The sequence below is a fragment of the Mus caroli genome, unplaced genomic scaffold (genome assembly GCF_978045245.1).
Source record: "Mus caroli unplaced genomic scaffold, Mus_caroli_1 scaffold_18, whole genome shotgun sequence".
Classification (NCBI taxonomy): Eukaryota; Metazoa; Chordata; class Mammalia; order Rodentia; family Muridae; genus Mus; species Mus caroli.
The window spans coordinates 70,600,141-70,620,035 of NW_028227273.1; the positions used below are offsets into that span (position 1 = coordinate 70,600,141).

A 19,895-nucleotide genomic window follows, 5' to 3' on the forward strand; every position below is an offset into this window, starting at 1 on the left:
CAGCACTACTTGATGTATCTCTGAAACTGACTGGTGATGATTGATTTCATATACCAAGTTTTGCTTTCAGGAAACTGATATAATTCGATAAGAATTGCTGATTAGTAAATATGCATTTAAAGCATTTAAAGTATGATTGAATTTTATATGAAAGTAATGCCTTTTGATATTTACAAAGTTACCTTAAAGTTTACTCAATTGATAGCACATTCTGGTGTGGAGAGGGAAAAACAGGAACATCCTCCATGCTGGTGTAATTTTTATTGGTACAACCACTCTCAAAATCAATCTTGTGTTTCCTTAGAAAACTGGAAATAGTACTATCTGAATACTCAGCTATACCAACCCCAGGCATATACCCAAAATATGCACCAGTACACCATAAGAACACATCCTCCTCCCTGTTCATAGCAGCCTTATTTATAATAGTGGGAAGCTAGAAAAAACGCAGATGTCCTTCAATAGAAGAATAGATACAGAAAGTTTGGTTCAATTACACAATGTAGTTCTATTCAGCTTTAAAATAAGGACTGTATAAAATTTGCCACAATATGGATGGAACTAGAAAATATTATCCTGAGCAAAGTAACAACTAAAAGGACATACATAGTATGTAGTCTCTTATTAGTACATATTAGCCAAAATATAAAGAATAATCATTATACTACTTAGAGACCATATGAAGTTTAACAAGAAGGAAGGCCCAAGTCAGGATATTTCAATCCTACTTAGAAGGGGGAACAAGACACGTATGGGAAAATGGGGGAAGGACGAACTTGTGTGGGAGATGGGATGGTGAGAGGAAAAGGGAAGCAGGATCAGGTTTGGCAGGCAAAAGGAGAGAAAGCCAGAGGACAAGGGAGAATGTATACAAATATGCAGCTGTGGGGATGTAGGTTGAGGGCAGTGGAGTTATTTCTAAAAAGTTCAAAATATCTGTGATGTGAGAGTCTTTCTGAATTCAATATGGATAACCCTAGTTGAAATGTCCAACAATAGGGATATGGAACATGAATAATCCAACTCCAGTAGAGACCCAAGGTCTCTAGTGTTGGGATGGGGCCAAAACCCATCCTCAAAATTTATGATTCAGAATTCTGTCATGTCTAAAGAAGATGCATGGAGAAAAATGGAGTCGAGACTGAAGGAAAAGGCCATCAAATGACCTGTCCAATTTGGGTTCCATTCCACATGCAGGCACCAAACACTGACACTATCATTGATGCCATGTTGTTCTTGCAGACAGGAGCCTAGCATAGCTGTCCTCCAGAGTTTTTACCAGCAGCAGACTGAGACAGATGCAAATACTGAGAGCCAACCATTGGACTGAGGTTAGGAACACCTATGGAATTGTTAGGGGAAAAGAATGAGCAGAGGCAGATGGCCATCCCATAGGAAGAAAAACATTTTCAACTTAAGTGGACCCCTGAGAACTATAAGAATCTTAACCACCAACTAAAGAGCATACAGAGGGTGGCCATGGTCTTTGGCACATATGTATCAGGGGACTTCCTTGACAGACAGACTTCTGTGGGAGAGGGTGCATCTAATCCTGTAGAGGTTTGCTGTCCCAGGTATGGGGGATACAGGCTGGCTGTGAATGGGAAGAACCCTTTCATATGTAAATGAGAGGGGGGATGAGATGAAGAATTCTGGACTGAGGACCAGGAAGTGATGCCGTATTTGTAATGTAAACAAATAAAATAATTTAATTAAAAAAAGAAGAAAAACAGTATAATAAAATATTTGTTTCTATTTTTCTAACTACAGATTTTTGCCTGCCAGTAAGAGAAATTTGCTGAAAGATTACCTTGCCACCTTACAATTGGTTTATCTATAACTAGTTTTTTGTTTTCTCTACCTGTACTATGTAATATTTCTTGTGAAATAATTGGGAACATATTGTTGTTTTCATAGTAATTCACGAGAAGAAAACTAAAACAAATTATTTTAGTTCCTGAAAGATTTTTCTGGACTAGATAAGTGATGGAAGAAAGAATTAAGTGGTTGGAACATGTACTTTCCACCCATCACTATGTGTATGTATGTATGTGTATAAACTTCACGTAGGATTATGTTGGAACTTTGTGCCTTCCAACATGTGTGTGTGTGTGTATGTGTGTGTGTGAATACATACATACATACATATATATATCCATATATACATATATATGTATGTGTGTGTGTTTGTCTGTGTAAACTGTGTGTATTTTTGTGTTGGAGATTTGTTCCCTTCATCATCTCTCCACATATGTATATATGTAAGGATGTCTGGCTGTGTTCTGAAGCTTGTTCCTTCCAACATTTGTGTGTATATATGTATGTGTGTGTGTGTTATGTGAGATATAGTTGGAACCTGTCTGTTTGAACTTTGTTACATTATGCCATTAGTATGTGTATATGTGTAGATGTGCATCTGTGTATATTTGTACATAAGTGTTTATGTGAAATGCTTTGACCCTGATGAAAGAGTTTGGCTTAAGCCATCAAACCTGAAAGTATTATGTGTTTGTCTGTCTTTCTTTCTGTCTCTTGTGTGTAAATGTATGTATTTGTATGTGCTAAGTTGCTAGAACTTATATTTGCCTCGACCACTGTGTGTGTGCCAATGTGCATGTGGATGAGTATGTTTGTGTGCATGTGTCTATTAATGTTTGATTCTCCCCATCTTTCTCTTCTCTAAACATGGGATGTCATAGCCAGCAGTCCCTGTGAATTTCTTGGCCAACCAAACCAGGTCAGCTGACCTCAGCACATACGCTCACCAGCTACCTCCTTTGGGTTACTCTGTAGTGTCAAAGCTGATCTTTTGCACAGAGTCATCTAAATTCCACACTAAGAAGAGATTACTTTGATAAGCTGTACTTTCCCTGACAATTTCATTAGTGTGTCTTTGATGATATACTTAAAATTGAGAGTTATATGTAAAGTGTCTGAAAGAAAACCTAGTCATTTCCACACATATCTGATCCTTTCTCTGTAGATTACTATAATTCTGACACCTTAGGAGAACATTGAAAAGCAGACTCCCAGTGTAAAGTTTTTGTCACATTCTTCTGTATCTTTTTAAATTTTATGTAATTTTATTTGTGGGCATATGTCTGTTTGTGTGTGTGTGTGTGTGTGTGTTTGAGTGTTTCATTATGAGCATAAATAGCTTCCGGTAAATTGCAACCCAAAAGAGAGCATCTGGTTAATTGTAGCTATTGTTACAGGTGTTTGGTAACAGCAGTTGGTGGGGCTGAGTATTGAATCAGTTCCTCTACAAGAACAGGCCATGATTATATCTGCAGAGACATCAGTTCATCTTTGGAAATATTCTAACAACCTATTAACAAAATATTCCTCTCTCATCCATGCTACTAGAAGAACTTCTCTAAGTCTCAGAATGGATCAGGATTCTATTATCTCTTTCTGTCAAAGAGGAAGAGTGATTTAGAACATTGTGGAAGATTATAAGATCAATAGGGATATTAGTTGATAAGTATTGCTAGGCAATATTCTTAGACGAAACAGTGAGAGTTATTGCAATATCAGAAAGGTATGGCAATATAATCCAATATTGGTGATTATGAACAAACTATACATTTTTCTGAATTTATGAAAGAATAGCATGGGAAGACGATTTCACCCTGATCATTTCAAGAGAATTTTGGTCTGGTCTAAACACTATTGTGTAACATTTGGGAACAAATATGCATCCCAGCATCCCTGCACTGGAGGCCAAAGTGGAGAAGATCTCCACAGCCACCATGACCTTGCCTTTGGTGCTATGATAAACAGGGATGAAAGTGACCCAGACACTGCAGAACACCAGCATGCTGAATGTTATGGATTTGGCTTCATTAAAGGCACCAGGAAGGTTTCTGGAAAAGAAAGCCAGAGTGAAGCTCCCAATGGCCAGGGTAGCCAAGTATCCCAGAACACAGTAAAATGCATTGACTGAACCCTTGTGGCAAACAATGATGATGTGTCCATGCTCAGACTGTGCATCAATATCAACAGAAGGAGGAGAAGCTCCCAGCCAGACTGCACATACAATAACTTGGATGAGAATACAAATGGGAATGATGTAGTTAATTGCCCCTGAAACTAGAAAGTACTTCATCATTCTTTGGGAGGCTGTGATTTTGAATGCTATAACTACAGTAATTGTTTTAGCCAAGACAGTGGAGAGAGAAACAGTGAATACAATTCCAAATGTGATTTGCTGTAGAATGCAGGTGGCTGCATTTGGATGGCCAATGAAGAGCAAAGGGCAGAGGAAACAAAAGATGAGTGAGATGAGCAAGATATAGGTGAGAGTTCTGTTATTGGCCTTAACAATTGGAGTATTGTGGTGCTTCACAATGACCCCAAGAACCACAGTTGTAAATGCAGAGAAGCAAAAGGAGAATAAGGAAAGTGCCATCCCCAGTGGTTCCTCATAGCTGAGAAATACAACAGTTTTACGAATGCAGTGATTCTGTTCTGTGTTAGCATATTGGTCCTCTGGACACTGGACACAATTATCCACATCTAATGGGGAAATGAAAATATTGTTAGTGTTGCTTTAGCAATTTCACTGATAGGATATTTCACTTAAGCATATAGAAGAAATTTTGCAACATATGACTTTGGTTGGTGTTTCATCATTTTCCATGTTCAATCACAATAGTGCGGTTGGAGGCTTGTGATTGTACAGGAGAAGGGAGGAACAAGTTGAGGAGACAGAGGGTCTGAGGAGGAGAGAATGAACCAGAATGGAGGCTGACATGGTGTTATCAAAAGGTTAGAATAATTGTGTTAAAACTTTATCATCATCATTTGGATCTGAAATTATTGTATTGGCATTTGTAAATTATGTTATTATTGATTCATACATATGATTGGCTAATGAAGCATTAAGTGTCTTCAGTCTACTGGGTAATTAGGTGTTGAGATGGCTAATGAGTGGTGCTTGGGGCATTGAATGAAAGGAAGAGAAACTTAGGGGCCTCTTCCAAGAGTTGGCCTGGTGGGAGACATGTGACCTGTCAGGGCTGGCTAGTTGGCAACCTGAGAGACTTAGTGAGTGAGATCACCTGGTGCAGGGGCCAGTTCTAGATATTTCCCTCAACAGGTTGGTTAGAATGCATTGAAAGTCACTGTTTCATGAAATAATTCATTCCATTTTTTAATGGTGATCAACATTAGGGAAATGAAAGCAACAAATATTTTTTTTGCCTATTTTACTGTGTTGTTTTGGCCATTTATCATGGATATGTACATTTATGAGTGTGTTTACATATAAAAGTAACAGAAGGTATCATTAACTTGAAAATGATTGGGTTTGTATAAAGGAAGCATGATGGTTAGAATGAGACTTGAAATTTATACAACTATAATATTTATTTTTGTTATTTATTTTTAAAATAGACTAAAATAACATTTTATTAGATATTTTCTTTATATACATTTTAAATACTATCCTGAAAGTTCCCTATGCCCTCCTTCTGCTCTGTTCCCCTACGCCCCCACTCACACTTCTTGGCACTGGCATTCCCCTGTATTGGGGCATATAAAGTTTGCAATACCAAGGGGCTTCTCTTCCCAGTGATGGCCAACTAGGCCATCTTCTGCTACATATGCAGCTAGAGATATGAGCTCTGTGGGTACTGGTTAGTTCATATTGTTGTTCCACCTATAGGGTTGCAGACCCCTTCAACACCTTGGATGCTTTCTCTAGCTTCTCCATTGGGGGCCCTGTGTTCCATCTTATAGATGACTGTGAGCATCTACTTCTGTATTTGCCAGGCACTAGCATAGCCTCATAAGAGACAGCTATAACAGTGTCCCTTCAGCAAAATCTTGCTGGCATATGCAATAGTGTCTGGATTTAGTGGCTGATTATGTGATGGATCCCCGGGTGGGGTAGTCTCTGGATAGTCTATCCTTTTGTCTTAGCCCCAAACTTCATCTCTGTAACTTCTTTCATGGGTATTTTGTTCCCTATTCTAAGGAGGAATGAAGTATCCATCCATGGTCTTCCCTCTTCTTGATTTTCATTTTGCAAATTGTTTCTTGGTAAATGCAAATATTAATTAAAAATATTTCCATGTTTTGGCCTCTTATGACTATATTAATATCACATTCCTATTGTTTGAGAGATCTCAGAGGTCCAGATTAATTGAAACTGCTGGTCCTTCTACTTGTTCGCCCTTCTCAACTTCTTTAAGCCTTCCCTAATTCAACAACAGGGATCAGCTGCTTCTGTTAATGGGTGAAAACATCTGCCTCTGAGCCTTTCAGCTGCTTTTGGGTCTTTCAGAGAGCAGTCATAATAGGTTCATTTTTTCTTTTGAGTGCTCCATAACCTCAGTAATGGTGTCAGGCTTTGGTAGCTCCCCTTGAGCTGGATCCTACTCTGGACCTGTCAATGGATCTTCTTTTCATCAGGCTCCACTCCATTTCCCTCCCTGTAATTCTTTTAGACAGGAACAATTATGGGTCAGAGTTGTGATTGTGGGATGGCTACCCCATCTCTCACTTGATGTCCTGTCTTTCTGATGGAGGTGGGCTTTATAAGTTCCTTCTCCCTACTGTCAGGCATTTCATCTAAGGTCACTCCCTTTAAGTCCTTAGAGTCTCTCACCTCCTAGGTCTCTGGTGCATTCTGGAGGGTCTCCCCAACCTCCTATTTCCCTGAGGTTGCCTGTTTCCATTCCTTCTGCTGGCCCTCAAGGCTTCAGTCCTTTTCCCTAACCCTCAAGAGACTGGAGGACCCAGGGAGTTTAGAGGTCAGGTGGGGTGGGAGGTGGAAACATCTATGTGGAGAGACAGGAGGGTACAGAGGGGGTTTGGTATGTGAAACAGTTGTAGGAAGGATCAGGAGTAGGAGAATAAAACATAGAATGTAAAACACAAATTAATTTAAATAAGAAAATATAAAGATAAACAAGTTTTTAAATAAATACACATACAAAACCAAATAAAAACTCAATGTGTTCTATTGTGGAGAAATTTAAATTGGCATTATATATAGTCGTAATGACTAGATGATCATTCATATTTTCATATCATGTCTCCAGAGTGATCCTCAGGTTTCTAAATTTAAAATACATTGAACGTTTGAAAGAGTGTTCTTTAGTATGCAAAATATTGTTTAAAGGAAGAAAATACTCATTTGAATATCTTATAATTTTACAAGTTATTATTCTCCATGTTCTTTCATCTTACAGTGGACTGGGATTTGTTTCCCCATACCCACATGCCTTATTTTGTCTTCCATGTTCTTCTGTACATGCAAGGTAAGCATGGCCTTAGATTAAACCATACACATCAAGTCAAAATAAATACATTATTTAAATATTCATGATCTACATATATATTTTAGAGAGTATTAATTACTAGAAAATATCTTGTGTAGAGTATACTTAAATTTTATTACCAAAACTATTTGAGAGTATGCCATTTACTATGAATTTTCAAGGAATTAAAGATGTAGGACAATTTCTACTTTTTTTCTTAATAAGTACATTTTAAATCATTGTATTCCTACAATGGTTAACTAAGGACAGAGATGTATTTTGTTTTTAAGCTTCATTTTAAACTACTTCAGTGTTCCAATATTGGAGCAAGATGATGTTTTTTTTTGAAGAACTTATTCTAGCAGGAAATACTCACTTGTCTCATTAGAAATTTCATTTTCAGGACAGGGTTTGCAATGAAAACAGCATGTTGCCATTCCATCCATCCCGAATTTTCTAGATCCAGGACCACAATCAGCACTGCACACCGAAGTTGGCACCTAATGAAAAGTAGACATATGCTGCTAACTGGAGTTTTATTTACCCTTCCATAATTATATTATAATTGTGTGTGACATTAAGAAACTAATTTCATGTACACCAACAGATTTAGCAGATTTTTACCTAGTGCATTTTATGAGTACAGATATCAATATATGGAAAAAATGAGTAAAAGTTGACTTGTTTCCCAACTATTTGAAATTCAAGAATAAACCATGAAATCCTCCTGTGTGAAAACACTACAGAGGTTTCAAGGTGGTTATTCTAGTTAATTCTTGTCACCTGAGCACATAATGCAGTGTAAAGGCACAGAGAATCATAATTGAGAAATTATCTCTGTCAGGCTAGTCTGTCATCATATATGGGAAGCATATATTAAATATTTTTTAAAGACTTATTTATTATATGTAAGTATACTGTAGCTATCTCAAGACTCTCAGAAGAGGGCATCAGATCTCGTTATGGATGGTTGTGAGCCACCATGTGGTGGCTGTGACTTGAACTCAGGACCTTTGGAAGAGCAGTCGGTGCTCTTAACCTTTGAGCCATCTCTACAGCCCCCTAAATTGTTAATTGAGGTGTGAGTGGCAAGCCTATTGGGAGCAGAGTTGTCTGTAGGCAGTGGTACATTAGAAATCATACAGAACAAGCCAGAAAGCAGAGTTCCTTGAGTGACTCTGTTTCAGTTGCATTATCTCTTGAGTGTAACCTATGAGTCAAATCGAGCTTTTTCTCTTCAATTTGCTTATAATTACTGTTTAATAACAGCAAATTGTAGCAAATTAGGAGTAAAGGACATACAAAAATAGGGGAAATAAGGCCTCAAATATCATAAAACCAAAATTACCTCAACAACATTAGGACAGCAAAACTTAACAAACTAAGAGGAAACACATCAACAGCAGCCTATGATGAGTCCTATTGCATTTGTGGTTAGCAGGTACGGAGTTGCCATATTCCTTTGCAGTGTTAGTAGACCTTAATTTACTTTATAGATCAGGGCACAAGATTTTCCTTCTTTTACTGTATTTTTTATTATTCATATTCCCACTAAGAATATGAAGACTATTTTTATGATGAGTTCTGAACATACATTTCCTTGTGCACATCCTGCACTTCATTTAATACATAGTATTCATTTCAGTCCAGGTTTGAGTAGAGTCAATGCAAAAGTCTGACTGACCACAAATGCAGAGAGATACTCTTGACTCTTAATTCAAAGATGTAGATGACGTGCCACTACAAATTCTTATTCTCACTTCTGATTTTAATTGAAATTCTTCGACTCTCCTGTCCATGTAGTACAATATCATCAGTAGTTTTGAAATAAAAATGTAAACAAAAAATATCTAAAAATAAGAAAGGAAGGAAAGAAAGAAAGATAGAAAGAAAGAAAGGAAGGAAGGAAGAAAGAAAGAAAGAAAGAAAGAAAGAAAGAAAGAAAGAAGTCTTCCTTATTGAAACAAGTATTCTCATAGATTGCCAGATTTGGTTTATTCTTTTTTAAATTCTGAAATGATGGTAGATTGCATTAAGAGCGTTTTTCTGAATATTTTTGTATAAAATATAGTTCTATCCTTAAGTTTGATTATGTAATGTTTTACATGTAACTTATATTCATTCGATGAGCCATACTTGCATTCATAGAATGAAGTTATTTGGGCACATTGACTAATATTTTAGTTGTGTTGCTGACATCTGTTGGTAGATTTTTGGTTAAGAATTATTGCAGGAGAGACCAGTATGCGCAGGAGAGCCTGCGGACTGCAGAAGCAACATAGCTTCTGAGACAGGCCCTGTTTCAGGGCCTCATCTTCAGCCAGGAAGCAGATCAGAGCTCCAGACACCTGTGCTCCTTCCCCTTCAGAGGAGAGGTGACTTGCAGAGATTACTCTGACCACTGAGACTCAGGAGAGACTTGGACACCCAGGAGTGCTGACAGAGGCTAACAGAATCACAGGAGGAAAAAGCTCCAGCCAGACACAGGTATAACAACTAACACTATAGATTACTAATTGACGAAAGGCAAATGTAAGAATCTTACTAACAGAAACCAAGACCACTCACCATTATCAGAACCCAGCACTCTAACCTCAGAAAGTCCTGGATACCCCTACACACCAGAAAAGCAAGATTCAGATTTAAAATTGCATCTCATGATTGTGGTAGAGGAGCTTAAGAAAGAAATTAATAACTCACTTAAAGAAATACAGGAGGCCACGGTTAAACAGGTAGAGGACAAAAATCCCTTAAAGAATTACAGGAAAACACTGCTAGACAAGTAGAAGCCTTTAAAGAAGAAACACAAAAATTCCTTAAAGAATTACAGGAAAACACAAGCAAACAGGTGACGGAATTGAACAAAACCCTTCCAGGACCTAAAAATGGAAGTAGAAACAATAAAGAAAACAAAAAAGGGAGAAAACTCTGGAGATAGAAACCCTAGGAAGGAAATCTGGAACGATAGATGCAAGCATCAGCAACAGAATACAAGAGATGGAAGAGAGAATCTCAGGTGCAGAAGATTCCATAGAGAACATGGATACAACAATCAAAGCAAATGCAAAATGCAAAAAGATCCTAACTCAAAACATCCATGAAATCAAGGACACAATGAGAAGACCAAATTTATGGACAATAGGCGTAGATGAGAATGAAGATTTTTCAACTCAAAGGACCAACAAATATCTTCAACAAAATTATAGAAGAAAACTTCCTAAACGTAAAGAAAGAGATGCCCATGAATATACAGGAATCCTACAGAACCCCAAATAGACTGGACCAGAAAAGAAATTCCTCTGGACAGATAATAATAAGAACAACAAATGCACTAAATAAAGATAGAATATTAAAAGTAGTAAGGGAAAAAGGACAAGTCACATATAAAGGCAGGCCTATCACAATTATACCAGATTTTTCACCAGAGTCTATGAAAGCCAGAAGAGCCTGGACAGATGTTATACAGATCCTAAGAGAACACAAATGCCAGAAGAGGCTTCTATACCCAGCCAAACTCTCAATTACCATAGATGGAGAAACCAAAGTATTCCACGACAAAACGGAATTCACACATTATCTTTCCACGAATCCAGCCCTTCAAAGGATAATAACAGAAAAAAACCCAATACAAGGACGGAAACCATGTCGTAGAAAAAGCAAGAAGGTAATCCCTCAACAAACCTAAAAGAAGACAGCCACAAGAACAGAATGCAAACTTTAGCAACAAAAATAATAGGAAGCAACAATTACTTTTTCTTAATATCTCTTAATATCAATGACTCAACTCCCCGATAAAAAGACATAGACTGGCTACACAAACAGGATCCAACATTTTGCTGCTTACAGGAAACTCATCTCAGAGAAAAAGATAGACACTACCTCAGAATGAAAGGCTAGAAAACAATTTTCCAAGCAAATGTTCTGAAGAAACAAGCTGGAGTAGCCATTTTAATATCTAATAAAATCGACTTCCAACCCAAAGTCATCAAAAAAGACAAGGAGGGGCACTTCATACTCATCAAAGGTAAAATCCTCCAAGAGGAACTATCATTTCTGAATATCTAGGCTCCAAATCCAAGGGCAGCCACATTCATTAAAGAAACTTTAGTAAAGCTCAAACCACACATTGCACCTCACACAATAATATTTGAAGATTTCAACACACCACTCTCATCAATGGACAGATCCTGGAACCCGAAACGAAACAGAGACTCATGGACACTAACAGAAGTTATGAAACAAATGGATTTAACAGATATCTACAGAACATTTTATCCTAAAACAAAAGGATATACCTTCTTCTCAGCAACTCATGATACCTCCACCAGAATAGACCATATAATCTATCACAAAACAGGCCTCAACAGATACAAAAATATTGAAATCATCCCATGCATTCTATCAGATCACCATGGTCTAAGGCTGATCTTCATTAACAGCATAAATAATAGAAAGCAACATTCACATGGAAACTGAATAACACTCTACTCAATGATACCTTGGTCAAGGAAGAAAGAAAGAAAGAAAGAAAGAAAGAAAGAAAGAAAGAAAGAAAGAAAGAAAGAAAGAAAGAAATTAAAGACTTTTTTAGAGTTTAATGAAAAAGAAGCCACAACATATCTAAACTTATGGGACACAATTCAGGCAGTCCTACGTGAAAAACTCATAGCCCTGAGTGCCACTAGCAGTCTGACAGCACACCTAGAAGCTCTAGAATGAAAGGAAACAAATTCACTCAAGAGGAGTAGACAGCCGGAAATAATCAAACTCAGGGCTAAAATCAACAAAGTGAAAACAAAAATAACTATTCAAAGAATTAACCAAACCAGGACCTGTTTCTTTGAGAAGGTCAACAAGATAGATAAACCCTTAGCCAGACTAACTAGAGGGCACAGGGACATTATCCTAATTAACAAAATCAGAAATGAAAAAGGAGGCATAACAGAACCTGAGAAAATCCAAAACATCATCAGATCCTACTACAAAACAGACCCATTTCCCCTAAAGAAATAGAAGCAGTCATTAATGGTCTCCCAACCAAAAATAAATGTCCTGGACCAGATGGGTTTAGTGCAGAGTTCTATCAGACCTTCAGAGAAGACCTAATTCCAACTCTCCTCAAACTATTCCACAAAATAGAAACAGAAGGTACTCTGTTCATTCTATGAAGCCACAACTACTCTGATACCTAAACAACAAAAAGATCCAACAAAGCAAGAGAACTTCAGACCAATTTCCCTTCTGAACATCGATGCAAAAATACTCAATAAAATCTTCACAAACCGAATCCAAGAACACATCAAAATGATCATCTGTCATGACCAAGTAGGCTTCATCCCAGGGAAAAGCATTTAAAGCATTTAAATGTTGTTTATATGCTATTTTGACCTCTTGTGCTCATTTTATTTTATATACGATGGAGTTCTTTTAAAGTTCTTCTTCATACTCATTTATCAGTTATGACTTACTGTAATTGTGTTCCTCATGAAGATTTTTATTTTTCCTTTTATTATAAGGAATAAACTCACTAGGTATCATAACTGAATTGGCAATTATATCTCTTAATTTTTGAAATACATAATTTTTATTCTCCTCATTTAAGAATGCAAATTGTATGCTACAAAATCCCTAAAACTGAAAAACAATAAGTAAAAAAAGATGGCACAAGGTGAAATCAATATATTTCTCTGAGAAGCAGAAATAGTATAAAAGTCATGGGTGAATGGGGTTTTGCACTGAAAGTAGTGGGGTGGAGATGAGAAGAGAAGGGAATGATAGGGTGAGTGTAGGGTAATATACAGAGTATCTGGTGAGGGTATTAAAATGGGTGTGGCATGTCTGAGTCATGTTAGAAATCTAAGGAAATAGAAATTCTTAGAAATGTATGAGGGTGACTTTAGTTAATATTCCTAGCAAAGGGGGATAGGGAGCCTGTAATGTCCATCTCCAAGAACCAGGCAAGTTTTCCAGGATAGGGATTGAGACAACATCGCACACGCAAAAACTTTGACCTACACTCTATCCTGCCTAACTATGTGTGGGAGAAAGAAGGAGCAGAGGATAATTGGATAGATAACCAATTACTGGTCCAGCTTGAGAGACATTCCATAAGAGTAAGCTTACCCTTGATGTTGGCAATAATACTCAGTTATACTTGAAGGAAAGAGCCTAAAATATCCATGATGAGAGAGGCATCACTCAGCAACTGAAGGAAGCAGATGCAGAGATACACACCCAAAATAGGTTGAGCTTGGGGAATCCTGTACAAGAAGGGAAGAGGGGAAAGAAGGATTTTGGGAGCAAGTGAGGTCAAGGAAACTGGAAGATAGTCTACATAATCAATTAACCTGCCATAAGTGCTCACAGAGACTGACCTACCACCATAAATAATGCATGGGTCTGATGTAGTCACTCGAAACATTTTTAACATTTGTTAAGCTTGATCTTTACAGTGGGACTCCTAAGAGCAGTACTGGGGTCTGTATCTTACTTTGCTGACTTTCTTTGAGATACTTTACTCCTATTTGGCTGTTTCCTCTGGCCCCAATAAGAGAACATGAACCTGTGCCTAATTGTTGTGCTACATAATATGCCAAAGCATTTTGCTATGGGGGACACTCCCCTTTTCTAAAGAATGAAGGAGTAGTGGATGAGAGGGAGGGAAAGAATAGGAGAAGGAATAAGAGTAGAAGAGGGTGTGTAAATTGTTATCAGTACATAAAGTTAATGAATAAATGCATAAATAAATGAACGAGAGAGCTACATTAAAAAATGATTGAAGCTGGTGAAACCTCCTGTTAACAAGAGAGATATCAGGGGTTCTCTCTTGCGCTTTCATATATCCTCCTTGGTCCACAATAAATTTTAAATAAAATTTGTCAAGGATTATTTTATTTCAAAGGCTGAGTATTTGCTATTTTAAACTTTCTATTTATATGCTTCTACTAGACAGATGTCTACTTTTCCCACATTAGTTTGTATTTGTACAGCAGCAAAATAATGGGTATACTGTTTATATCTAGAGTGGCTTCTTCTTTGTTTTGTTCCCATTGGTTTTAAATTTGATCTTTTAATCAAACATCCTTGTTAATGTATATACATATAGTGCATTTGAGGTCTGGTAAGAATACACAGGAGATTTCAATACTATCCTATAAATGGATATTCAGTTTTATAACTTCATTTTCAGCTCTTATGTTCTTTCCTCTATGAATGGAATTCTTAATCACATTGAGGAAGAATAGTAACTTTAAATTTCATACTATGAGAGCAACAGGATATATGACTTCAAATGAAACTGGGCAGTTTTAATATGATGTATTAAAACTTATCACATCAGAATTCATACCTATGTTATACCTATCATGCATATTAGATATTTAATTTTCAAATTTTCTCAAAAGCAAAATTTTATTACTACCAATTTCTCCTCATATAGAGAATGCAACTTGCACAGGCTTCTTTGTTTGAATGGCCTATGCAAAAATGAATGGGGCAGACAAGTTTGCTTTAGTGAGCATTATCTTTTGCAAGGTATGATCCAGGGCTATCAACATAGCTAAAGTCTCAAAAATCATTCTTACTCAGGAGAAGGACCTATGTTTAATTTCCAGCACCCACTATGTGGCAAGAAGCTCTTGCAAATGCTTTGAGGTTTGAATAACTCTTCTGCTATCCATATATAGTACACATGCAAGATTTGCACAGATGTACATGTAGACAAAACGTCTATACCAACATAAAAAAGAAAGAGAAAAAGACAAGGTATAGTTTATAAGGTATCTAAATTTGTTGTAAAATATTAATGTATGGTTATGTAGAGGTGTAGGAAATTTAGGACTAATTGTTAAACAGGTTTAAAAACTATATAATAAAAATTGGTGACTTGGATTTGATGCATTTACTCTGGTTTTACAAAGAACCAGATTCTTTAAACATACTTTGAAAGGGTTTATCATAAGTTGAAAATCAGTCTGTAAGAGTAATATTTGGACTAATAGTATATTGCTCAGTATACTGGAAAAAATAGAAACTATTTTCTAAAACAATTAAGTTAATTTTAAAGGCATAAAAACATTCTGATATGATATAAATACTCTGTATTAATGTTGGAAATCCTCAATGAATTACTAAAAAGGGATGTAAAACATGAAAAATAAACAGTATAGGATGCTACAAATCAGTCTTGCACATGGTAATCAATTTTACCGCACCAGTTTCAAGGAAGTTTGGATGCACACACTTGACAGTTCAATTTAAATTAGTACAATTCGGCTGAACCCACCTGTGTACTTCCTTTTGCCCACTCTATCATATCTTCAGATAAATGTACCCGTTGACCATTTGGAAAATATGGACTAAACATTCCTATTTTAACTCTAAGTCCAAGGCCCTGTGGGAAATTCCAAATGTAGAAAATGTCATATTCTTCCTGTAGTTTCTCTCTTCGGTTCATATTCACTTTGTCCCCAACAGGATTAGTGAACTGGTTCTTTCTCAGAAAGGAATACACCTGAAAGACAGTCAGAATAATATATAGTCTCTTTCTTAAGGTAAGAAAATATGTTCTTATTTCCTCTTAAAGACAACTTTATAGACACTATGCCAGTGAAAATTTCAGTGAAATTTGATGGATGTACAAAATTATAATGTTGCTGTTATTTTAGTTCTCTAATAGATTACCAATCAAGTACAAACATATTTGTAGACATCAAATATATTTGCAGTATGAAACACAGACACATGAAAAAGACAGACTTGCATCAATATAGAGATGCACACATATCACAAGCACACACTTATCTACAGAAACATTCATATACATGTCCAAACACATGTATGCAAACACAGATACACACAGACACAGAATATGCATCAAAAACATCAAATAGACACAGATACACACAAAACACATACTCAGTTTTACACACACACACACACACACACACACACACACACCCCATGCACAGAGGAATATTCATAGGTTCACCTAGACATGTATTGATACCCCCACATAGAGTGACATTGATACACTGAAAAATTTATGATCTCATGCACAGACAAACAGACAAAAATGAAAGAACATACACAAAAACACTCAAAACCCAGGCACATGCAGATGCATTATTTATTTATTTAAGACAGGGTTTCTCTATATAGCCCTGGCTGTCCTGTAACTCCTGTAGACCAGGCTGGCCTCGAAATAAGAAATCAGCCTGCCTCTCCCTCTCACGTGCTGGGATTAAAGACGTTTGCCACCACGCTCGGAGATGCATGCATTTATAATTGTAAAAAGGAATATACATTCTGACAAAATCCACCATGCAGAAAGAAATGGAAACAGAAATTTTTTCTTAACTGACTTAGACAGATAGATAGGCAGATTGGCAATGTTTCTATATATGACTGATCTCTCTTTGTTTCTCTCTGTGTGTCTCTCTGTCTCTCTGTCTCTCTATATGTATATATCTATATCTCTTCATATACATATCAATCATTTATATCTAGTAATAGGCACAGATATAGATATACACACAGATATAGAGAAACATAGAAACATACAGATAGGAAGTGAGAAATATACATTCACACATCACAAATGTAATGAACTGAATTCTAACATGAATTTCTGTGTAAATACTATCAGAACACCAAGTGATACCACTAGCCTAGAGTGGGAATGGTAGGAGTTTGGATATCTAGTTAAAACAATCCCCTACAATGATATAAATGTACTTGAGATTTAATGAACAACGACTCATCTTTTAGTGGACTCATGAGCATGGGCTCAGTATGTTTTCAGTATTAGAACATGTATGATGATATTCAGGTAATCCGTAAAAAAATCACAGGTCTATATGGACAGATTATGCCTTATAGTATATTTTCTTAACATTAGAGTCTTATACTAATATAATGACTTACTTGCTCAATAAAAATTCTTTGTATTTTGGAAAACATTTTCTAGTACACTTGTTTTGGGCATTTATAGTCTCTTATAACTATATCATTAATAACACTAAACATGATTTAACAGTAGAAACATTACCTTCTTGCAGCTATAATTGTGTCCTTTCCCATTGTCCTTGGGCAGATTATCAAACTTTTGAAAAGCTATCTGATGGAGTGCATGGGCAAAAGCATATACAGCATTGTATATGTCATAACTCCCTTCAATAAAAGCCATATCAAAAGTATGTACAATTAACCATTCCAATGAGTGATTGGATGAGCAGTTCTTCAGTGTCTTACATTTAGAGGCCGAGACCTCACAGTTAAAGTGCATCCATTCCAGCTTTACCAGATATTCATCTGGGAATTTGACAGAGTTCAATGTCTGGACAAAATGTTTAAACCCAGAAATCTCACTATGGTGTTGTCCAAAAGCAAAAGTCCCATATTCGTTACCAAATGTAAAGTGTTTCATACTAGGACTGACATCCCACTGTGAGGTGGTGATCCATAGTCTCTGTATTCCTAGGGATTCCCACATTCTAAAGCTCACAGCTAAGGTACTGTCTGTGTCACCATAAATGATGACAACATTTGTGGATGATGTCATGATTTGGTTGTAATACACTTCAGCTCTTGACATGTATAAATTCATGTTGACTGGAATCATGTTGACAAAGGCAAAGCAGACTGTGTTTTTTTCCATCTCTCTTCTCAAATAGGAGAGAAATTGGATACCTTGATCATTGTCTGAGATGGCCAACCCTACCCAGTTCCAACTGAAATGAATTATGAAAGATACCAGGGCAAAGGCTAGAGATGTATGGTCAGAAGCCATCTGATATAGATAGGGAAATTTTTCATGATCATTCAGGACAGGATGAAAGGGTCCATAAGTAATCTGAAAGAACTAGAAAACAGGAACCAGCACGAGGTACAATGAATTCTTAGAACTTGTAAACATATTTTTATGCACAGTTCTAGAAATGTTAGCTAGCCATTATTTTCTCCCTCATCTACATGACATATCAGGAAATGTAGAAACCCCATCAAGTCTGTGATAGTACCCTTGAACTACTTAGATTTGCCCAGGCCTAGTAAGGTCAGGCTGGCACCAACAGATATATGATTTCATGACAGAATTCCCACTCTGCCTCAATAAACACACACACACACACACACACACACACACACACACACACACACACACTTACCTCCTGAGATATGAAGTTGTTTAGGATTGTATTAAGTTTCACAGTTGTTGCCCAATTCAGTCCTGTAAGTGTCATTGTACATCTGGTGAGTTCTTTACACATATAATTTGGGAGAATATCATGATTTTGTAAACTCAGATGAATGAGACTCATCAATTTAGATTCCCAGTAACAATTGTAGTTTGTGAATTTAAATCTTAGAGACATATTTGGCAAAATATCAGGGTTCATGTTGATTTCATATATGGAAAAAGCCAAAGCTAGAACATACTTGTGGTTTTCAGTATGAGTTCTGTAAAAGTTTATAGTGTTTATAATTAACAGCAATTTACAGATAACATTTGTAGTCAATAAAAGGACAATTCTACACTGGATTGTATTGTCTCCACCCCATAAAGATTGAAATGATCTGTGTAATTGGTTGAAACGGCAAAGAAGCTGGAAGTTCATTAAACCTTGAAATGTTCATGAAAGGTCACCTCTCATAAATGAGATGTTACCACTATTAGTAATAACATCACTTGTCAAAAAACACAATCAGATTCCTTATCGTCCATATATTGCTTCCCTATTCTAAAGAGACAGTAAAGGACTGGAGTTTGTAAGTTGTTAAAGCCAGTGAATTTGTATAGACCAAAATATAAACTTCACAGTGGACAGCTATCTTAGTTCAATTTTTGATGCAGCATCTGTACATAAACAGGGATCACGTGGAGGAAATTTAAGAAAGTGGCTGAATATGCAGGTAGGTGTGTCTCAAATATTAATGGCCCCAAAACATGCACGAGAATCTACACTGAGATGGAAGGACCATCAGAAAACTCTATGGCCATTTGCCTAAACACCTAGGATAAAATAGTAGAAAATTTATGGGCATTCTTTTGATAAGATACCATTGGCTTGTGAAATGGAAACTGTATTTATGTGACATATTCATGTCCAGATTTGTTTTATTGCTAAGTTTCCATTCCTAAGTGTGAGGCGAATGAAAAAAGTACTCTGTCAATTTATAGTGGTAATATAGCATTAAGTCTGTAATAATGTTTTAAGTTCTTGCTTGTTTTGCAGGCTGAAAACACCGTGCAAAAGACTCATAGTTTTGCTTTGCTCCTCATCCTGAGTAGTCTTGGGAAACATTCATGATGACTGTACATGGAAAACACAAAAGCACTTACTGTATATTCAAAATACGACTAAAATACTCTTTCTCCACAGGCTGTTGTTCAGCATGAATCATGAAGGTACATCCTGTTTCTTGGTTTCTATTCTTGTCTTCATTTTGCTTTATTTTCCAAAAGCACCTCGGATAAATAAAATCAGTCACAAGAAGTGGAATGTTCAGGAGCCAGAAGAGGAAAATTAAGGTGAACATATTTTTCCTGTTCTGAGTCTGGTCAGTATTGATTGTGAAGTGCCAAACAGATCAGGAAATCAAACAAGTACCAATAGATCCCCATGTACT

General features: G+C 36.6%; 1 protein-coding gene across 1 annotated transcript; it reads right to left on the reverse strand.

Moving 5' to 3' along the window:
• Positions 1-3,598: 3,598 nt before the first annotated feature.
• Positions 3,599-19,895, reverse strand: LOC110287992 (vomeronasal type-2 receptor 116-like). The gene is made up of 6 exons (XM_085832553.1): positions 19,609-19,895; positions 18,434-18,725; positions 17,317-18,129; positions 15,553-15,780; positions 7,645-7,768; positions 3,599-4,518 (listed from the first exon to the last, which is right to left on the reverse strand). The coding sequence occupies exons 1-6, from the start codon at positions 19,803-19,805 to the stop codon at positions 3,599-3,601; spliced, it is 2,574 nt and encodes an 857-aa protein (XP_085688679.1). The 5' UTR covers positions 19,806-19,895.

Excerpts from the sequence above, each read along its gene's own strand:
- LOC110287992 (XM_085832553.1), bottom strand. The coding sequence starts at position 19,805 with ATGTTCACCTTAATTTTCCTCTTCTGGCTCCTGAACATTCCACTTCTT. Across the intron at positions 18,130-18,433 it reads ACAACTTCATATCTCAGGAG|TTCTTTCAGATTACTTATGG; the intron begins GTAAGTGTGTGT and ends CCTGTTTTCTAG. Across the intron at positions 7,769-15,552 it reads GGGCAAAAGGAAGTACACAG|GTGCCAACTTCGGTGTGCAG; the intron begins GTGGGTTCAGCC and ends ACTTTTCATTAG.